General features: G+C 42.0%; 1 protein-coding gene across 11 annotated transcripts in view; it reads left to right on the top strand.

Annotated features, from left to right (window-relative positions):
• Positions 1 to 16,213, top strand: part of AOPEP (aminopeptidase O (putative)) — a 157,830-nt gene that overhangs the window by 123,665 nt on the left and 17,952 nt on the right. For all 11 annotated transcript variants that reach the window (XM_027653271.1, XM_027653268.1, XM_027653273.1 and 8 more), the window contains one exon: positions 5,405 to 5,521. In XM_027653271.1, coding sequence (XP_027509072.1) covers positions 5,405 to 5,521 — 117 coding nt within the window. The remainder of the gene's footprint in view (positions 1 to 5,404; positions 5,522 to 16,213) is intronic.

Raw genomic sequence — 16,213 nt, 5'->3', positions numbered from 1 at the left:
TGTAGGAATTGATAAATACACTCCTTCATGTGGGTGGTCGTTTGGGATGTGAGGTTGATGACCTCCGTAGCTGCTGTACCAGATCTTGGAAGAGGAAAGATTTGCTTTCTTTGTGCTTTTTTACAGGTTAGGGGTTGTACTCAGAAAATTCATAGGAATTATTTTCAAAGATTATTTGCAGAAACCCTGTAAAAGCTACTAATGCATTGAGATACTCTTGTAACACAGTATAACGACTTGAGTGTCTTGTGTGCTGATATGAATAAAGTACAAAGTATGTTTTTCTTACTTCCCAGATACTTAGTGTACTGTGAATCTCAACCACAGTAAGCTGTTTCTGTAATAGTCTGAGTTATATTTTCTATTTGGTTACATTTTCTTTAATTCTTTCATCTTGCCTTTTTCAAATACAAGACCTAGTTTTGATATTCCCTGATATAAATTATATAATCTGCAGTTTGTTTTAAGGGTAACAGCTGTGTTATTCACACTTTAAAAGAACCATGTCAGGTAACAGGGGGAGCAGGGGACAAGTGGCTGTTTAGTGGCAGGACAAAGTGAACTCTTTCAAAAGGTTGCAAGCAGAGGTTTTATAGTCTTAAGGGCAGGATAATGTGTACAATGCTGGGATACAGCTTTATAGTGGGGAAAATGTTTGATTACATGGGACATGACAGAAAACCTCTGCTGTGCTTGGTCGCAGCTTATTAATTTATTTTATCTTTGTAGTGTCAGTGCTCACAACTGGGGGAGGGGCAGTCCTGGGAAAAGTTTATGATTTCCATGCAGCAGCCATAGGTTGGGACAGGAACTATCTACTTAGCAATATAAATAGATCCTGTTGCAGCAATCGTCGACGTAATGAAAATATTTTTTGATCCTGGCCACATTTCCTGATTGAAGTGATCTGCTTTAATAATTGTGTATATTTGAACATTTTGATTGAGCACTCTCCAATGCAGTTCAGAGCATGGGGATTTTTTTAAACTTACTTTAAGAGGAACACTGGAATTCTGTGTTTAGGGTGTTATGGTTGTTTTCTGAATGCCTTTAACACAGAAACACATTGATAAAGTGAAGTTTATGCTGCTGTAACTTGCTGTAGCTGTGTTGTGTGCTTTTTTATGTGTGTTAGATATTTCACTGTGCATTCACAGAATATGAGTTGTAAAGGAAAATGGCTTCACGATACTTGAAAATAAATTTTTGTTCTGTTCTCTACAGCATTTATGTTTTGATGGCATGGGCCCCTTTGTATTAAAGCATAAGGCAAACAAATGGAAAATTGACCCCAAACAATTCTCCTGGTATGAAGACGAGAAGTAACAGATGGGCAGGACAAATAAGATGGTAGTGGGGAAAACAAAAAATAAGAAGAGTGGGGGTTTTGGCAGAAAATTCAAGTGCGATTTTTTTAAGCTTATTTATAACCATTAAAAAGCTGCTTTGGAGATAGTGATATTCGTATTGCTTTGTTTGAGGAAAAGAGGATTTCTACATCCCTGGGTGATTTTTGTAGCAGCCTCTGTCGTGAAACTTCGACCAAGTTTTCTGTGTCTTTGCTTAAGATGGGTTTTTCTCTTTGATGGAGTCTCTTTTAGTGAAAGGAAGGGGTAAGACGTAGAAGAGAATGTTCCTACTTTTCCTTGTGTTGGAAACAGCCGGAGAACAAACGAGCTGCGCCCACTAGTGCCAGTGCCGTGAGGAGCCCGCAGTTCCTCTGCCCGTGCCCCCACCCTCTGCTGGGGTTTGTGCTCCTGCCCTGGACTGTCATTAGTCCTCGAGCTGGAAACTGGCCTGTACAGTGTAATCTTGAGCAACTAGAACGGGGGTAAATAGCAGAAGCCACGTTCTCATATCACAGAATCATAGAGGATGCTCAGCTGGAGAGGACCCTCAGGATCACTGAGTGCAACTCCTGGCCCTGACAGGGCACCCCAAAGATCCCCCTTGTGTGCCTGAGAGTGTTGGCCAAACGCTTCTTGAGCTCAGGCAGGTTTGAGTTGGGTTTTATGGGGTTTTTTTGCTTGTTTGGTTTGGTTTTGGTTTTATTATTGTTGGTGGTGGGTTTTGTTTGTTTTGTTTGATTGATTGGTTTTTTTACTCTGCAGTCCCAAATCTGAACTGATAAGTGTTTATCCGATAATTCTGGAAAGTCTTTAGCCATGATGCAGCACTAGGCAGAGGTAAATTAAGGGCATGGCTGCTGCTCTGCTGCTGCTTTTGTTGGCTTCAGTGAGATTCTGTAATGTTTTCCTAAACAATATCTTTCTGTGGCTGAATCTGTATAGCTATTACACTGGAAATATATTGTAAAATAGTAACCCTCAGCTGGTCTGTACCTATGTATTTGAGCAGCTGTTCTATAGTTAAATTAAATGCTGTTCTGCTGTCTTTGTAGTTAGCAGGCAAAGCTTTCTAAATCAAAAGTTACGTTTTTGTGTGCAGCGTTCTGCAACATTTTAGATTTTATTAGTGTTCAGAATTAATTCAGTTTCCAAGCAGAACCACTTCCCAGAAGCTTTCCCTTTTATATTTTTTAGCCTGTTTCACTAACCCCCAGGCAGCTGCTCTTGACCTATGTAATAAACGTCCAAGCTGTCATTTTAGTAGTTGTCCTGAAATTGAAATAATCAATATTTTTAAGTGTCTGACCATTTTTAATGTGCCATATTCTTGGCAGGCTTCAGTATCACTTAGAAGATGTTCCAGTAGGAGCCAGTAAGATGTGAGGTTTTTTTAGTCTTCAAGAATACAACTAACTTAAATAATAAAAAAATGGAAATCAAAATGTGAGGCAGAGCCTTAAAATCTCCTTTTTCTCTTTGTTGTGATTTAGGTACTAATGCTAAATTACATCAGTCTCAAAGGGAAGAAAATGTCATGTTGCTGTGTTGGTTGTTAATGGCAATACTTTACAGATCAAGACTTACCAGAAGATCTGTGGTATCTTCATGGACTTGCTGTCAGAGATCAGGGATCCAGACTTGCTCAGTCCACATGAACAGCCCTGGCTGTGGGATGTCAGGCATTTCCTGTGGGCAAATTCATCCCTGCTCAGCAGGGCTGGGAACATGGGCAGGCAGCAAGGTGGGAGCAGAAAATCCAGATGTGGCAAAAGCTGGAGGTGGTGTCAGAGTAACAGGATGTCTTTTTTCATTAGTCTGTCTTCAGAACATTAGAAGTGAAGTGTTGGTTTCTTTTTGTTTGCAAAAACTTAAACTGACATCCTTCCTTCCTTTCCCCTTTCTCTCTTGGTACCCTGTAATGATGAATAATGGGGAAAGTTATGGGGCATATAAACAACTTCTGACTGATCACCTTGAATCCTGAATTTCCAGTAGATTTTTTTCTTGGCAGCTGGTGTAATTTCTCTCTGAGCTCTGTTTGAATTATTTATTTGTTCATCCAATAAGCCTATTAAACAAGGCACTTAAGCACTTGCTACAACAGACTTCTTATGCTTTTTCTTTTTAGGTTACATTAGGTTCAAGTTGAAAAACATAGGTTCAGGCAACTAACTATTGTGTATATATATGTATATATATCCACCTATAGATAGATATTATTCTATGTGTGCCACAAACACAATGTTCATGTATCTTTACCATGTAATGATGAATGACTTGGGACTCATTGCCCACAAATATGCCTCAAAATGTGCCATTACAACACTTGTTTTCTGGGTCACTTATTTGCGCTGTGTTTCTTTGTTTGCTGTAAATGTATCCTGCAAATGCTAATATATGAGATAAAAATGCCACTCTAGAAAATTTTACATTCATGTACCTGTGTCATGGTTTGAGATTCCCAAAATCCAGTTTCCTAGTCCAAACCCCCCCTCCCACATCTCAACTCAATGAGAGATGTTTTTTTCCAGACAAACACACCAGACTCAAAATGGGGGGAAATGGAATATATTACAATGACTGTACAAATAAATACTACAATACACTGTATACAATCTTAATTATCTCTACCATGACCTAAGTATTTACAATGGATCAGATCTCTTCTCTCCTCCAAATACAAGTCCAGGAGGGAAGAAGGAAAGATCCTTTCCACTCTCAGAGCAACAGTTTCTCTAGGGCAGCAGTCATCCATCCTCTTCTCATGCATGCAGCAGCTGTGACTGGATCTCTGCCAGCACACACGAGGGGGTATCCAAGCCCCCTTGGCCCCATCGTCTTTCAAGCGAGGGGTCTTCCATGGGCTGTGTTTCCCAGGACAAAGGGGCGCTATCACCATGTCATATCACAAAGCTCCGGGGTCTTCGAAACAGTCCTTATCTTCAGGGGATTCAAATTCCCCTTTGCAGAGCTCCTGTGCTCTGCCTCAGGCTGCCACCTTGGCAGCAGTGGCAAGGGGGGGTGGCCAAGGTCACCCTCTCCGCATTCCTCTCGGAACTCTTCAGCTCCTTTCTGCAAGTGCTGTAGCACTCCAAGGCTTTTTCAAGTAAGAGTCCATCATCTTCCTCCTTTCTAGGAGGGGTCTTTTAGTTCAGTTCTTACCCCAAACTCTGTCTCTCTGCTGCTATCTCTCTCTCGGCTCTCCTTCCAGGAGTTCTCTCTGTGGTGCTGCATGCCTTCCTTGCCGCTTCTTCAGTTCTTATCTGTTGGCTCTTAGCCACAATCTCTGGATGCTGCTTCTGCTGCTGCTCTGTCTCTGCTCACTCACGGTGGAGAAAAGTCCTTTAGCTTTCAGCTACAGGCACTTAGCCCAGCATTACACTGTTCCAAGTCCCTGCAGCTCCCCCCAGCCGGGGGCTGGGGGACTCCAAAGGCTCCAAGGGGCTCTGAGCCCCCTTCCTCATGGCCTCAGAACATGGCTACCTTCTTCTACCAAAACTACAACAACTTTTTCTTCCATTCTGGTTGTGATATGTTTATATTTTGCAGAAGCGTTCATTGGGTAAAACTTCAAAACTTCAAGGGTTACCACCCCCTGGGGTTTTACCATTTTATAACTACAGGGGGAAAACTGTTTCCCCCCATGACAACCTAGTTGATTCCTGAAATTGTGCACTGTAAATGCACAATTTAAAAAAAAAAATCTTTTTATCTCTTCCAAGCCCAAACAAAATGGAATTACTTAGTTTATTTATTCAATACAAATCTTACTTATTAATCTATGATTATGTTTCAATAAACACATTTTAAATCTGACCTAACCACAGTAACGAAAACCATGACAAACAAGTCTTAATTGTACTCCAGCACAATCTTTCAGAATACAGACACATAAGCCCTGAGGTTTTCCAGAAACCAGCTAGAAGTCCATGTTGTATTTCGAGCACATGTTGGAAGTACTCGTTATCACAATCCTGTCCTCTGTGGTTTGTTTCCATTTAATTGCTCAGTCAGCAGAGATCTTCATTCACACATGGCATTTATTTTTCTCTTAGCTTCTCCCTGACCAGCTGGTCTTACTTCTGGAGTCTCTATTGGAGGAGAAGACATTGTGTCCTAGAACACTGCAGCGCTTGGAGAGAACGTACCAGCTCCGGGAGCAGGATGCTGAGGTAAGTCCCTTCAGAAAAAATCTGCCCAACACACCCCATTGTGTTATTGCCTGAGGGTGACAGTGTTCACCAGGAACCAGGCTTACCCAAGTTCTCTTTTCACATGTCTAAATCTGAAACTGGATGATCTGAACTCCGCTATTGTTGCATCTTCACGTGCCTTAACGACTTAGTGTGTCTGTATGTTTTGTGTAGGCTCAGGTGTGTTTGTACACCAAGGCAGCAGAGGCCAGCCTGGGTGTCCAAACTGTTGTACAGGCACCTCAGGCAGCACATTTGCTCAAGTGTTCAATTTTTCATGTAGCATGCTGACTGTATAGTAGAGCCCCGTCTGGTTTAGTTGTGATGTTGTCTCCAAATGTGTCTGTCACGTTCTAAAATTATTATTCCCCATTTTCAGCTCATATTATCCCTCTTTGTGCACTCAGAAGTCTCACTCAGCTCTCCAGAGAGACTGTGGTGTGCTTTGGTTTGGGGCTTGAGTTTAAGGGAGAGTCAGTTCTTTACAGTTGTCTCTAGTAAGTGCCAGTGATATGAACATTCCCTGAGGAAAACACTGCTTTATATGATATTGTAAAGGCTCCATCCCTTCTCCAAAGTGCTCTGTATCTTTGGGGGACAAGCCAGTAAATATTTACCACTACATGCAGAGCTGGCTATTTTGTGAAGTCCCATGGTTTTCTCAAGCTGTGAGAGTTTTGACAGTTAAGGCAGCAAAACTGTAAAGTCCCCTTGCCTTGCAATAAGCCTTTGCTCCAAATAGATAGTAATGCAGGAGAGAGGGTAAGAAGGTAGAATCAGTCAGGAAAATAAAGGATGTGTGGATACATGTATATAGAAACAAGGGTTAGTTGTGAAGTGGCATATGATCAAACTAATGTGGGAACGAGGTAAACTTAACATTTAATTAAGAACTACCATGAAGGCTGGAGAAAGTCAGTGTGCAGGACTTACCCTGTTATCATTAGAACTTTATGGCAATAATCAGAATTGAAGGAGAGAGCATAGTCTGTCTTGTTACTCTTATGCTGAAGTTGCTGGGTGGATGCTTGTAAACACTTGGAAATCCAAACATTAACATAAAGATCTATAGAACAGAAGTCTATCTTTTTCTCAGAGAAAAAAAGAAAAAAGGGGCAACATTTCGACTGCTGCTGTTTACTGCACCCTTTTACTTTTTTGTTGATACAGTTTTCCAAATGCTATATTTGGTTTTAATTAGTGCTTGAACCAACAATTCTATTTATAGGTATTAGAATATATTTTAATCACATCTGAATACCAGTGAGATGTCAGTGGTTCTATTGTGGGAAGAGGAATTAATAGGGAGATAGATCAAAGCAATAGCTGTGGTGTTGCTGCTTCATGCCTGTGAATTGTAAGCACCAGGCCACAAGCTTCAGTTTCTCAGATTTTTCCTTTCTCTCCACTTTCATGCTTTCTTTTTTCATTGCAGTGTCATGTAAAAGTACACAAGCAGTCTGACAGAATTTTTTGTTTAAAAAAACCCAAACAAACACACAAAATTTTTGCCTCTGTGAAATGAACATAATCTCCATTTTATTTTACAAGGTGAAACCAAGGGCTTAGCAGACAACTTACTTAGAAGTAGAACTGAGATAACATTACCATTAGCATTTTACCAGTCATCAGACACTAGACAGCTACAGTCCTTTAGAGGGAATGTTAGCTCCCATGACCACACATACCTGAGGAAGGGACTGTTCCTGCCTCATTCTCCAGTGTGTGCACAGGGGATTATTGGTGTCACTACCCAGGGACAAAGAAGTGCAGTCCAAGCCTGTTCTTGTCTAAATTTAATTTGTGAAGACACAAATCACTCACAGTCATCCTTTTGTGTTACTGCAGTTCAAGTGTTCTCAGTAACTAAACATCAGAAATGGATCATTAAAAATAAAACTATAAAAAAAATTACAGTCAGGCCAATAGAAATAAGAAAACTGTCAGTGTCAGAGGGTTTATTCCAGGATTTTTGTAAGTGAGATTGTCAACTGCGTTCTGTCCATTTTTGTATTTTAAACAAAGTTTGGTCTTAAAATTTGCACATAAAATTTTGTCTGCCTGCTTAGGAGTTGGCAGCTTGTTACTGGGGTTCCTTCTGTCCTGCACAAGTACAGCATGGGAAGTCCTGGCTCATATTTCTTAAAGTTTTTCTATCTGTATTGCTGAAGCATCCATTTATTACTTTAAAGTGGAGCATGCTTGTTGTTGTAAAGTGTTGCACCCCTGGTGATGTCTGCACTCACAGAGGGATGTGAGTCTGTGCTCAGCCACTGATTTGCCAGCAGCACTGTTTGGTACTCCTGACCACTGAACAGTGTAAGGGCACATCTTGCTTAAAAAAGAAGAAGAGGGTTTGCAGCAGGTTGTCTAACTTGTCTTGATTTCTTTGTGACAGTCAGGAGTAGAGAGAGGTGTGACTCAGCCTTTGCCTGGAACGTTAAGGGTTTATCTCTTCAAGGAGTGCTCAAGCTGGTCCTGCGTGGGGTCTTCTCAGCAGCTCAGCTTCCTGTCCTCTCTCAAATTGGGTCTCACTGCAGATATGTAGTATCAGAGCAGGTGGGCAACCTCTCCCTTCTAAGGCAGACACTGATATAAATGCTTCAGCTAACAAAAAAAACCTTAAATCAAACCAAACCAAAATGTTCAGTAAGGTATTTCTGATTCACAGTGCATAACTTCTGAGCCACAAGAGCCACAAGTGCTGATGGCTTAAATCTCGTTTCAGACTGGTCTGCCCCAGGCTTGGATGCCAAGAGAGGTTTGCAGGGCATCTGCCAAACTGCAGAATTTGTACTTTCTCATGCTTTTTGCAGTCCACTTCTATAACAAATCATGATTTCATTTTCCATTTGCACTTCAAACCTTGGAACATCTGAGAAAACACTAAACTACAAAAGTTTGTTTTCCAGAGGTTTAATTCACTGATGTGAGTTATTTGAATTGAGCATATCCAAGATATCTTTGAACAGTGTTTTGAAAGCAATGAATGTTTCAAAGTTTAAAGCCATTTTTCCATCTTCTTTCTGTGCCTGGAATCCATTGTGGCTCAGACCTTGTCAGACAAGTGGGAGGCAATTATATGGAGTTTGTCCTCAGTTTTTCCTTCCTGTTCCCTAATTTCTTACTATGCTGCTTCCCACTACATAACAAAATAGCTCACAGACAGACTCTACAGACATCTCCATGATGTACCACATCCTGCATCCAAGAGAAGCATTATAGAAGCTGGCTGCAGTTTGAACATGACAAAGTCCAGCTGAAAGTTCAGCTGTCTGAGGAGAAATGAGACATGTTGTAAAGCAGCAGCTGCAATTGCCATCATATAGCACAGTAGCATAACAGAATTGAAGGTGGGTCTGGGGTTATTTTTGTTTTGTTTCTGTCCAGGGTGGCTGTTCTATACAACTATTTCATTTATTCAATATCCAGGGTCTGGCAGAATGTGGACACTTGGAAAGTTTTGGGTTGCTAGTATTTGTTTAAATCTGCCTAACCTTGATGACGTTTCTTCTGATTTGACTAAGCTATTGAGGACTTTCATTTTGATGCCGTGGGATGTAGGTGCTTCAAAAAAATCTCCGGAGCAGTTAATTAGGGGTGAGATAAGAAAGGGTTTATTATGCCAAGGCAAAAGATGTTACGCAGCGTGCACACCCGCTGTGCCCCAGATGCTACATTTTATAAAACCCTCCATCCAATCCCAGATGTGTCCACCCTGTGGCCTTTACTCTGGACCGCCCCGGGTCCACCCCTGAGAAATGGGTCTGGGGTGTATTTTGGGACCACCTACTTCATCATCTTCACCATCTTCAGAGCACAAAGGGTATATAGTTACCCAGTTCTTGACTTCATTTTGTTGTTCAGGCCCTGATATGCTGTTCTGAAAACAATCTAGGCCTTGCCTTGACAAAAGACTAAACATTTCTACTGGATTCGGGGGTAGGAGTGATACGGGGCACATAGAATGGGGTAAGAGGGTTAAGGAATGTGTAAACTATGGGTGCTACAGGGAAAGGGACAAGGGAGTGAGGGTTGCTGCTTTTAAAATCTACTTATAAAACTTAAAAGGCTTACAAATATTAGAAAAATAAAAAACCATTTGGGGCTTAAGGCATCAATTTAAATAAAATGGAGTCAGTTAGCTACAAAATACAACACTGCAATATCTGTTAATTGTTAATTAGAAGAGCCCTGTCATTGTTTCTGTTCTTCATTTGGTCAGATAGACCTGTAATGTGTGCATACAATGTCACAGGATGATTGAGTGGCCTGCAGAATAGTGAAAAAGTCAAGAGGGAGGTCACATAGGCCATAGGAGAAGAAAAGTGGGTGAGGCACTTTCAGTCCTATTTAAGACTTAACAATGTTTCTGCAAGTGTGTTTTACTTGTCACTGAATTATCTAATAATTCAGTAATTCTGTAAAAAATACAGAATGTGGCTGGAGCAGAAAGATTTATGGTGTGTTTCCCCAGATTTTTCACTGTAGAGTCAACTTTCCTTTCTTTCTTGCTGTAGGTATCGCTTTTTTAAAATAAAATATCTTGCCTGCACAGCATATGGAAAGTTTCTTTGTTGGTTTTCCTTGTCTCAGCAAGTTGACTGAAATGTTCTTCGCTTATATAATGCTTTCCCTGTGTTCAGGATCATAATGTGGTATATTTAGGGGAGAGAAGAGAGGCTGGAGCTGTTTCTGCAGTGCCTGTGAGTGAAATGAGTTAAGATCATAACATGGTCAGTCATGTGGGTGGCACAGAGCCATTCTCACACAACTGCTGCATTGTGCAGGAGCTCTGCCTGGGAGGCCAGAGCTATAAATTGGTGGCATCTTATTTCACTGACAGAAATCCAGTCATGCTAATACAAACCATATAAGGTGCTTGGCATCCCAGAAGTGGTGAGAATTCTGTTAGGACAAAATAACTTTGATTCATTGATCTTTCCTAGCCTGTAGAAAGCTGGCAGACGTGGAAGTACAGATGGATTCTGGTTCCTTCCCATGCGATGGCGACTGCCTGGAGCTGAGCACATTCTCAGCCTGCACAATTCAGCTGTCCTGGCTGGGGCTGGGCATTGTTTGAAGGCACCCTCATGGAACAGAGCTCTGCAGACTGCACTGTAAAACTGGCTAGGAAAAGGGAACTGCTGGGAAAAGTTCAGTTCACACTTGCACAAGGTAGTTGGTGAGCTTTCCTTTCAGCACAACCACTGGGGCAGCCCTGCCCTGGGGCAAGGGCTCAGGAGCATTCTCCAGCTTTGGAATAAAATTACTAATGTGTTGCAAATACCTCCACAGGGCTGCCAGTCCCTGATTGGACTGTGGAGCAACAGGTAGGCATGATTCAGATAGTGGTGTTGCAACCAAACGATGTCACTGTTGGTATGAAACACCAACTCAGTAGATGGAAAAGGTGACAGCTTGAGCTGATGACCATAGTACAGGACATTACTTTCTTGTGAATACAGTAGTTTGGTTTTGTTTCTGCAAAAGTAAAAGTAGTTTCTTGTACTTATTTCGTATTTAAACCTACAGTTTATTATTGAATTTCAAGTCAAATCAGGAGGAGATGCCTTATTTTGGATATGACAGTATGTTTTGCAGGACTTATGAAGCTGCTGTGAAAATTTATGAGGAATGCAAAATAAATTCCACCTGCCTTTTCCTTTCTGAGTGTTTTATTCAGAGCATTATTGTGCCACTAGAGATAGGTGAGGTTACATTGAATGATTTTTTTATTTGCAATTGAATTGCAATTAACACTTCAGTATTTAGGAGTTTGGAACCTAGAAAAGGCTCTCTAGGTGATTCAGTCTGCATACCAGGTTTGTTTCTGGAATAAATCATATTTGAGGTTTGTATACCCAGCCATTACTGAGGCAGTACCTTTGTTACATGGAATAGAAAAAAGAGAGAACAAATGCAAGTTTTCACAAAGTGAAGCATTAGTTTGATGCTTTTCACACACATCCTCGCAGAAATACACTTTTCTTTCCCAGCCCTTCTCCTCATACTTCCCCTAGCAAACCCTAACAAGGAATATATCTCTGTCATAGAAAATCTTTCCCATTTTCACTAATTTCAGGGTACTGTAAATTATCCCTGTCCCTGATAAATGTATCGACTGAAGCAGCAGCCACTTGCAAAAGGTCCTCTGTGATCTTGATAAATTTTGGGTCTTCAGCCTGTTTCACGTTCTTCATGTTGCATCTAAATGCAAAATGCAGGCTCTTTGGCACAGGTGGTATTGGTACTGATATTCATTAAGATAGTTTTTCACAAGTGTGCATTTGCAGGAGTTGGATCTTTTTCCAATGAAAAGAGCTTTGAAAAGAGTAGCTTCTATGACTTGCTTGCCAAAGATGAGGTCCAAAATTCAGTGTGAGGCTGAGAAAATTGGAACAAGATGAGGGAAAAGCTCTTCCAGTCAGAGCAGTGGGAGTCGTCCCGTGAGACTGTGACTCATGTGCCTGTCATGGCTGAATGGGTGTGTTGGGATGAATCCATGAGACTGAAGCAAGGATAATCTCCAGCAGCTATAATTTGGGCTGGTTTGTTGCTACACGTGAAGTAGGGGGGCTTTTCCAACCACTTAAGAACAGCAAATCCCTCCCTCAGCATTAGCTGAAAGGCACGATCAGAGCACAGGATTTGTGGAGCACTGAAAATAGCTTTGCACTGTCAGCAGTGATGGTCCCAGCCCCTGCAGAGGCAGCAGCAGCAGCAGGTTTTTCCCCGGGGATCTCCCTGGCTGCTGGGGGACATGGACAAGAGTGTTGGTGGCCCTGGCTGGTGCCATCACTGCTGCAGGCACTTATCATCCCTTATTTTTCTAACTGGTTTTGGACTTAATTTCCTTTTTATCTGGCAGCCCAGCAACTTAGTGAGACTTGGAATGCAGGGGAGCTGATGGTAAGAGGGAACCAAGTATGTAACTGGGTTGATTTGGCCTCTTTTTACTGCTTATGCAGATAATCCATGGAGGAAGGCATTGGAGATAATTCTATGTCCTGTTGTCCAGCAGGAGAATAAAGTAGTGGAGTCCTCTGGGCTTTTGAACTCAATCCCAAAGGTGTTCTGAATTGGATGCAACTGATTTATATAAAATTTTATACAGTATTCTGTGTAGGGCAGTACAAACAGCACTGTAATACAAACCTGACCTTGTCATGAAATTTAAAAGCTTACTCTGTTTGCATATAAATGAAGCACTGGTATAGTGACCATGATGTCAAAGGAGGGGTGGGGGTTCTTTTTTAACACAAAAAAAATCCCCTAGCTATGAGCAGTAGGGTTGGGTTCATTTCTTTTGGTGTGTGGGGGGGGAGGGTGAGAAGAGGTTTGGTTTTGTTTTGTTTTGTTTTTTAGTTCTGGGGAAAAAATCTGAAAATACTTTTTATTTAAAATAAACCTATTTTGAGGCTTCTTCCAAATAGCTCATCTAGTACTTTTCATTCCTGAGTAAAGACTGCCTGCAGATGCAGGTTATGCTTGAATAGGACCACAATTCAGAAAAAAGCTGCTCTACCCTTTGAGGTCTAAATAGTTCAAGAAACAGGACAATTCAAAACTGCTGACCATAGCTGGTTCTGACATCATTGCCTCAGCCACACATCTTGTTCCACCACTCAGTCACTGACTTAACTTGTGGGGGAAAGTCTCTGTGCTCCTTTCAGCTCTGTGCCATTTGGAGTTGCAGTGGTGCTGGGGAGGAATTTTGTTGTGTCCCACATGGTGTGAGCATCATCCTGAGCAACAACAGTCACTGTATTCCAGCAACAGGGAATAGAAGAGGAGGAGATGACTTAAAAATGTGTAACACGGAGTAAAATCCAGGTGTTGTCATTGCAGGAATGACCGTATTCCTTCTTAGTTTATAAAATCAATGTATTTCTCATGAATTTTTGCTGGAGGTTGGGGAAGGGGGGGGGTGGGGGGCTGTGCTAGTGAAAGGTCTTTGTCTTTGGAGTCAAAATCTTGTGTTTAATTGTTTTGAAAATTGGAAGTCAGGTTTTAAACTATGTGAAATTAGAAGGTTGTGAGCTGAAAAGGCTGAATAGACTGGCTGTGACCTAAGCTGTGGAAAAACCAGGCAGTCACATTGTTCATTGCTTGGAATTTGAGTCTTTTTTTCATATGGAGCTCCAGATTCCATCTATGACAGTAATCTTGCTTGGAAATAACAAATGATTTGACCACAGTCCCTGTGGGAGACCAAAGATAAAAGGAAGACTCTTTTTGTTGCCTCTACTTACAGGAGGGAGGAGATAGAAGTAGAGGGATGGAGAGAGGGGCATAGGCAAACAGGGTAGCTTACTGTTGCCTTAATACTTGCAGCAGCCTTTCCTTTTGCTGAACAGGAGTTATAATTTAATCATAATTGGTAACAGACGGTTCATGTGCTTGATCGCAGACTCTTCAGAGTTGGAATTCTGCATCTGGTGTATGTGTTTATGTGCTCTTTCCCACTGTAATGTATGGTTTTATAAGCCCAGCACACTTTCATGTGCATATGTAAATAACTTATGTTCCAACACTTATGCAGACACTGTATGGGTAAAAACTGTAAGCAGACTCTGTCCAGAGACAGCTGGGAGAGACAGTGGTCAGAGGAAGTATTTGAATCACTTGCTATGTTGATACAAAAAAAATTTTCTGCTGATTGCAGAGATATTGTTAGGATAGGACAAGGGGTAATAGCTTCAAACTGAAAGAGAGATTAGCTATTAGTAAGAAATTCTTTACTGTGAGAGTGGTGAGACACTAGAACAGGTTGCCCAGAGAAGCTGTGGCTGCCCCATCCCTGGCAGTGTCCAAGGCCAGGTTGGCAGAGCTGAAGAGCATTGAGATTACAGCATTAGGCATCCCAACCAAGCCACTTACTTATTGTCAGTGAGAGCTTTGACATCAGAAGAGAAGCACGGCCTGTACCACCTTTGAAAAGGGATTAGACATGGTTTCTTAGTCTCTTGCCTTTTCTGACTTCTTTTGGAAAATTTTTCTTCTCCCAACACAGCTGTCATTGATCACAGATGGGGTCCACATAGGGAGAAGAGTGTCTGCTCTGTAATTGGGAGCTCTCTGTTTGTGAACCTGAGGTGGGACAAAAAGGATATTTGTCTTCTCCAAGCAAGCCCTCAGCATCTGCCTCATTGCCAAGAATGAATCTTGTCCTGAAGTGCTGTCCTTAGGTCGCTGCGCCCTTCTGATCATGGAGAGCAGCAGGGATGTCCCCTGCCCTGCTTGGGCTTTCTGAAGCAGCATGTTTTGTGATTCCCAGGCTTCTGTATGCTTATGGAGGAAAGAACCTCTAGCACTGGCTGTGGGAAAGGTACCTGTTTGATTTGCAGCTGGAAATGGAGTCATGTTTACGGTCTGTGGGAGCTTATTAGGTTACTCTTGAGCAAGGGTATGGTACTACAGAAACATTTTAATAGTAAAGTTCAGTTGCATTGTGTAGAACTGGGTGAATACTACAACAGGAGCATGTGAGTGGAGGGAAGGAAAAGGGATGGGAAGGAAATACATGCCATAATCACTTTTGTAAAGGTGAGAAGGAAAAGCAGGCATCTGCTGCTCCTTGAGGCTGGCAGAGCTGTGGGATTGTGCTGCCTGACCACTGGCACAGGTACAGCTTCAAATACTACCAGCTGTCCCACAGGCTGATGTTGAACAAGCAACTTTTGCCTTTCAAAAGCTTGATTGTACAATATCTTTCTTTTCTCTTACTAAATAAAATGCGGTTGTTGCATGAGCTCTACCAATGACTCCTTCATCAGTGCAGGTGAGTGGAAAAGGGAGAGATGAGGCCTGCAAGTCCTTCTCCCCTGTTGTCAACACCCCTCATAGTGAGCAATTGCTTGATCTGTGCAGAAGTACAAATCAGAAGGAGTAAAATGAAATACAGAAAGTAGAATACTGATACCCATATTACCAAAATTTAAAGTCTGGTATTCCACTAAAATTAGCTTTTCAGTGATCTTTTAGCGAGCAGTTTGTACTCCAGATTTTAAATTATTTTAGACCTCTACAAAGTTCCCAGCAGAAAGACAATTAGCTCCTGATGAAAATTTTGATTAGCCAGCCCATTGCTGCCTTAGGGTTTCCTGAATAACAATGCTTCATTTTGCTGGTTACCAGTGGGCAAAGACACTCATGCTGGGATGCACAGAGGGAAGGGAGGTTGTCCAGGGCTGCAGGAATTGGCACTGGGGGCTGCCTGTGCAACCAGTGGGGTCCAGGGCAGGGCTCAGGGAGTTCTATCTGCCTCGGGTCCAGCTGCTTAACAGGGGTCCATCCCAGTGCTCAGGAGGAGTAAGGCTACCAAAAGCTGGTTTTTGAATTCAAGGTTAAATCGTCACTTGGACCATAGCTCTGGAAAACGGGGTGTTTAATGGAGGAGGAGAATTGCCCTGTGAGGGTCTCAGGGGGGGCTGCCCTCGAGGACGTGGCTGTGATGCTGTGTCTTGCCGTGGGGTCTGTGGCTCTGCAGCACTGTCAGAGCAAGTGCTACAAGACCTGGCAGATAACTTGGGCTGTGAAAAGTCCAGGAGTTTTTGGTCCAAAATACAACTAATTTCAGCTGATAGCTTCTTTGCTCATTCTGACAAACCCTTGGCATACACAATAATCACAATTATGGAATCCTTGCCAAAATTATGAATCCATTCT

Source organism: Corapipo altera, unplaced genomic scaffold (assembly GCF_003945725.1).
Source record: "Corapipo altera isolate COAL_440 unplaced genomic scaffold, ASM394572v1 61305, whole genome shotgun sequence".
Taxonomy (NCBI): domain Eukaryota; kingdom Metazoa; phylum Chordata; class Aves; order Passeriformes; family Pipridae; genus Corapipo; species Corapipo altera.
This window is presented reverse-complemented; position numbering and strand designations above follow the sequence as displayed.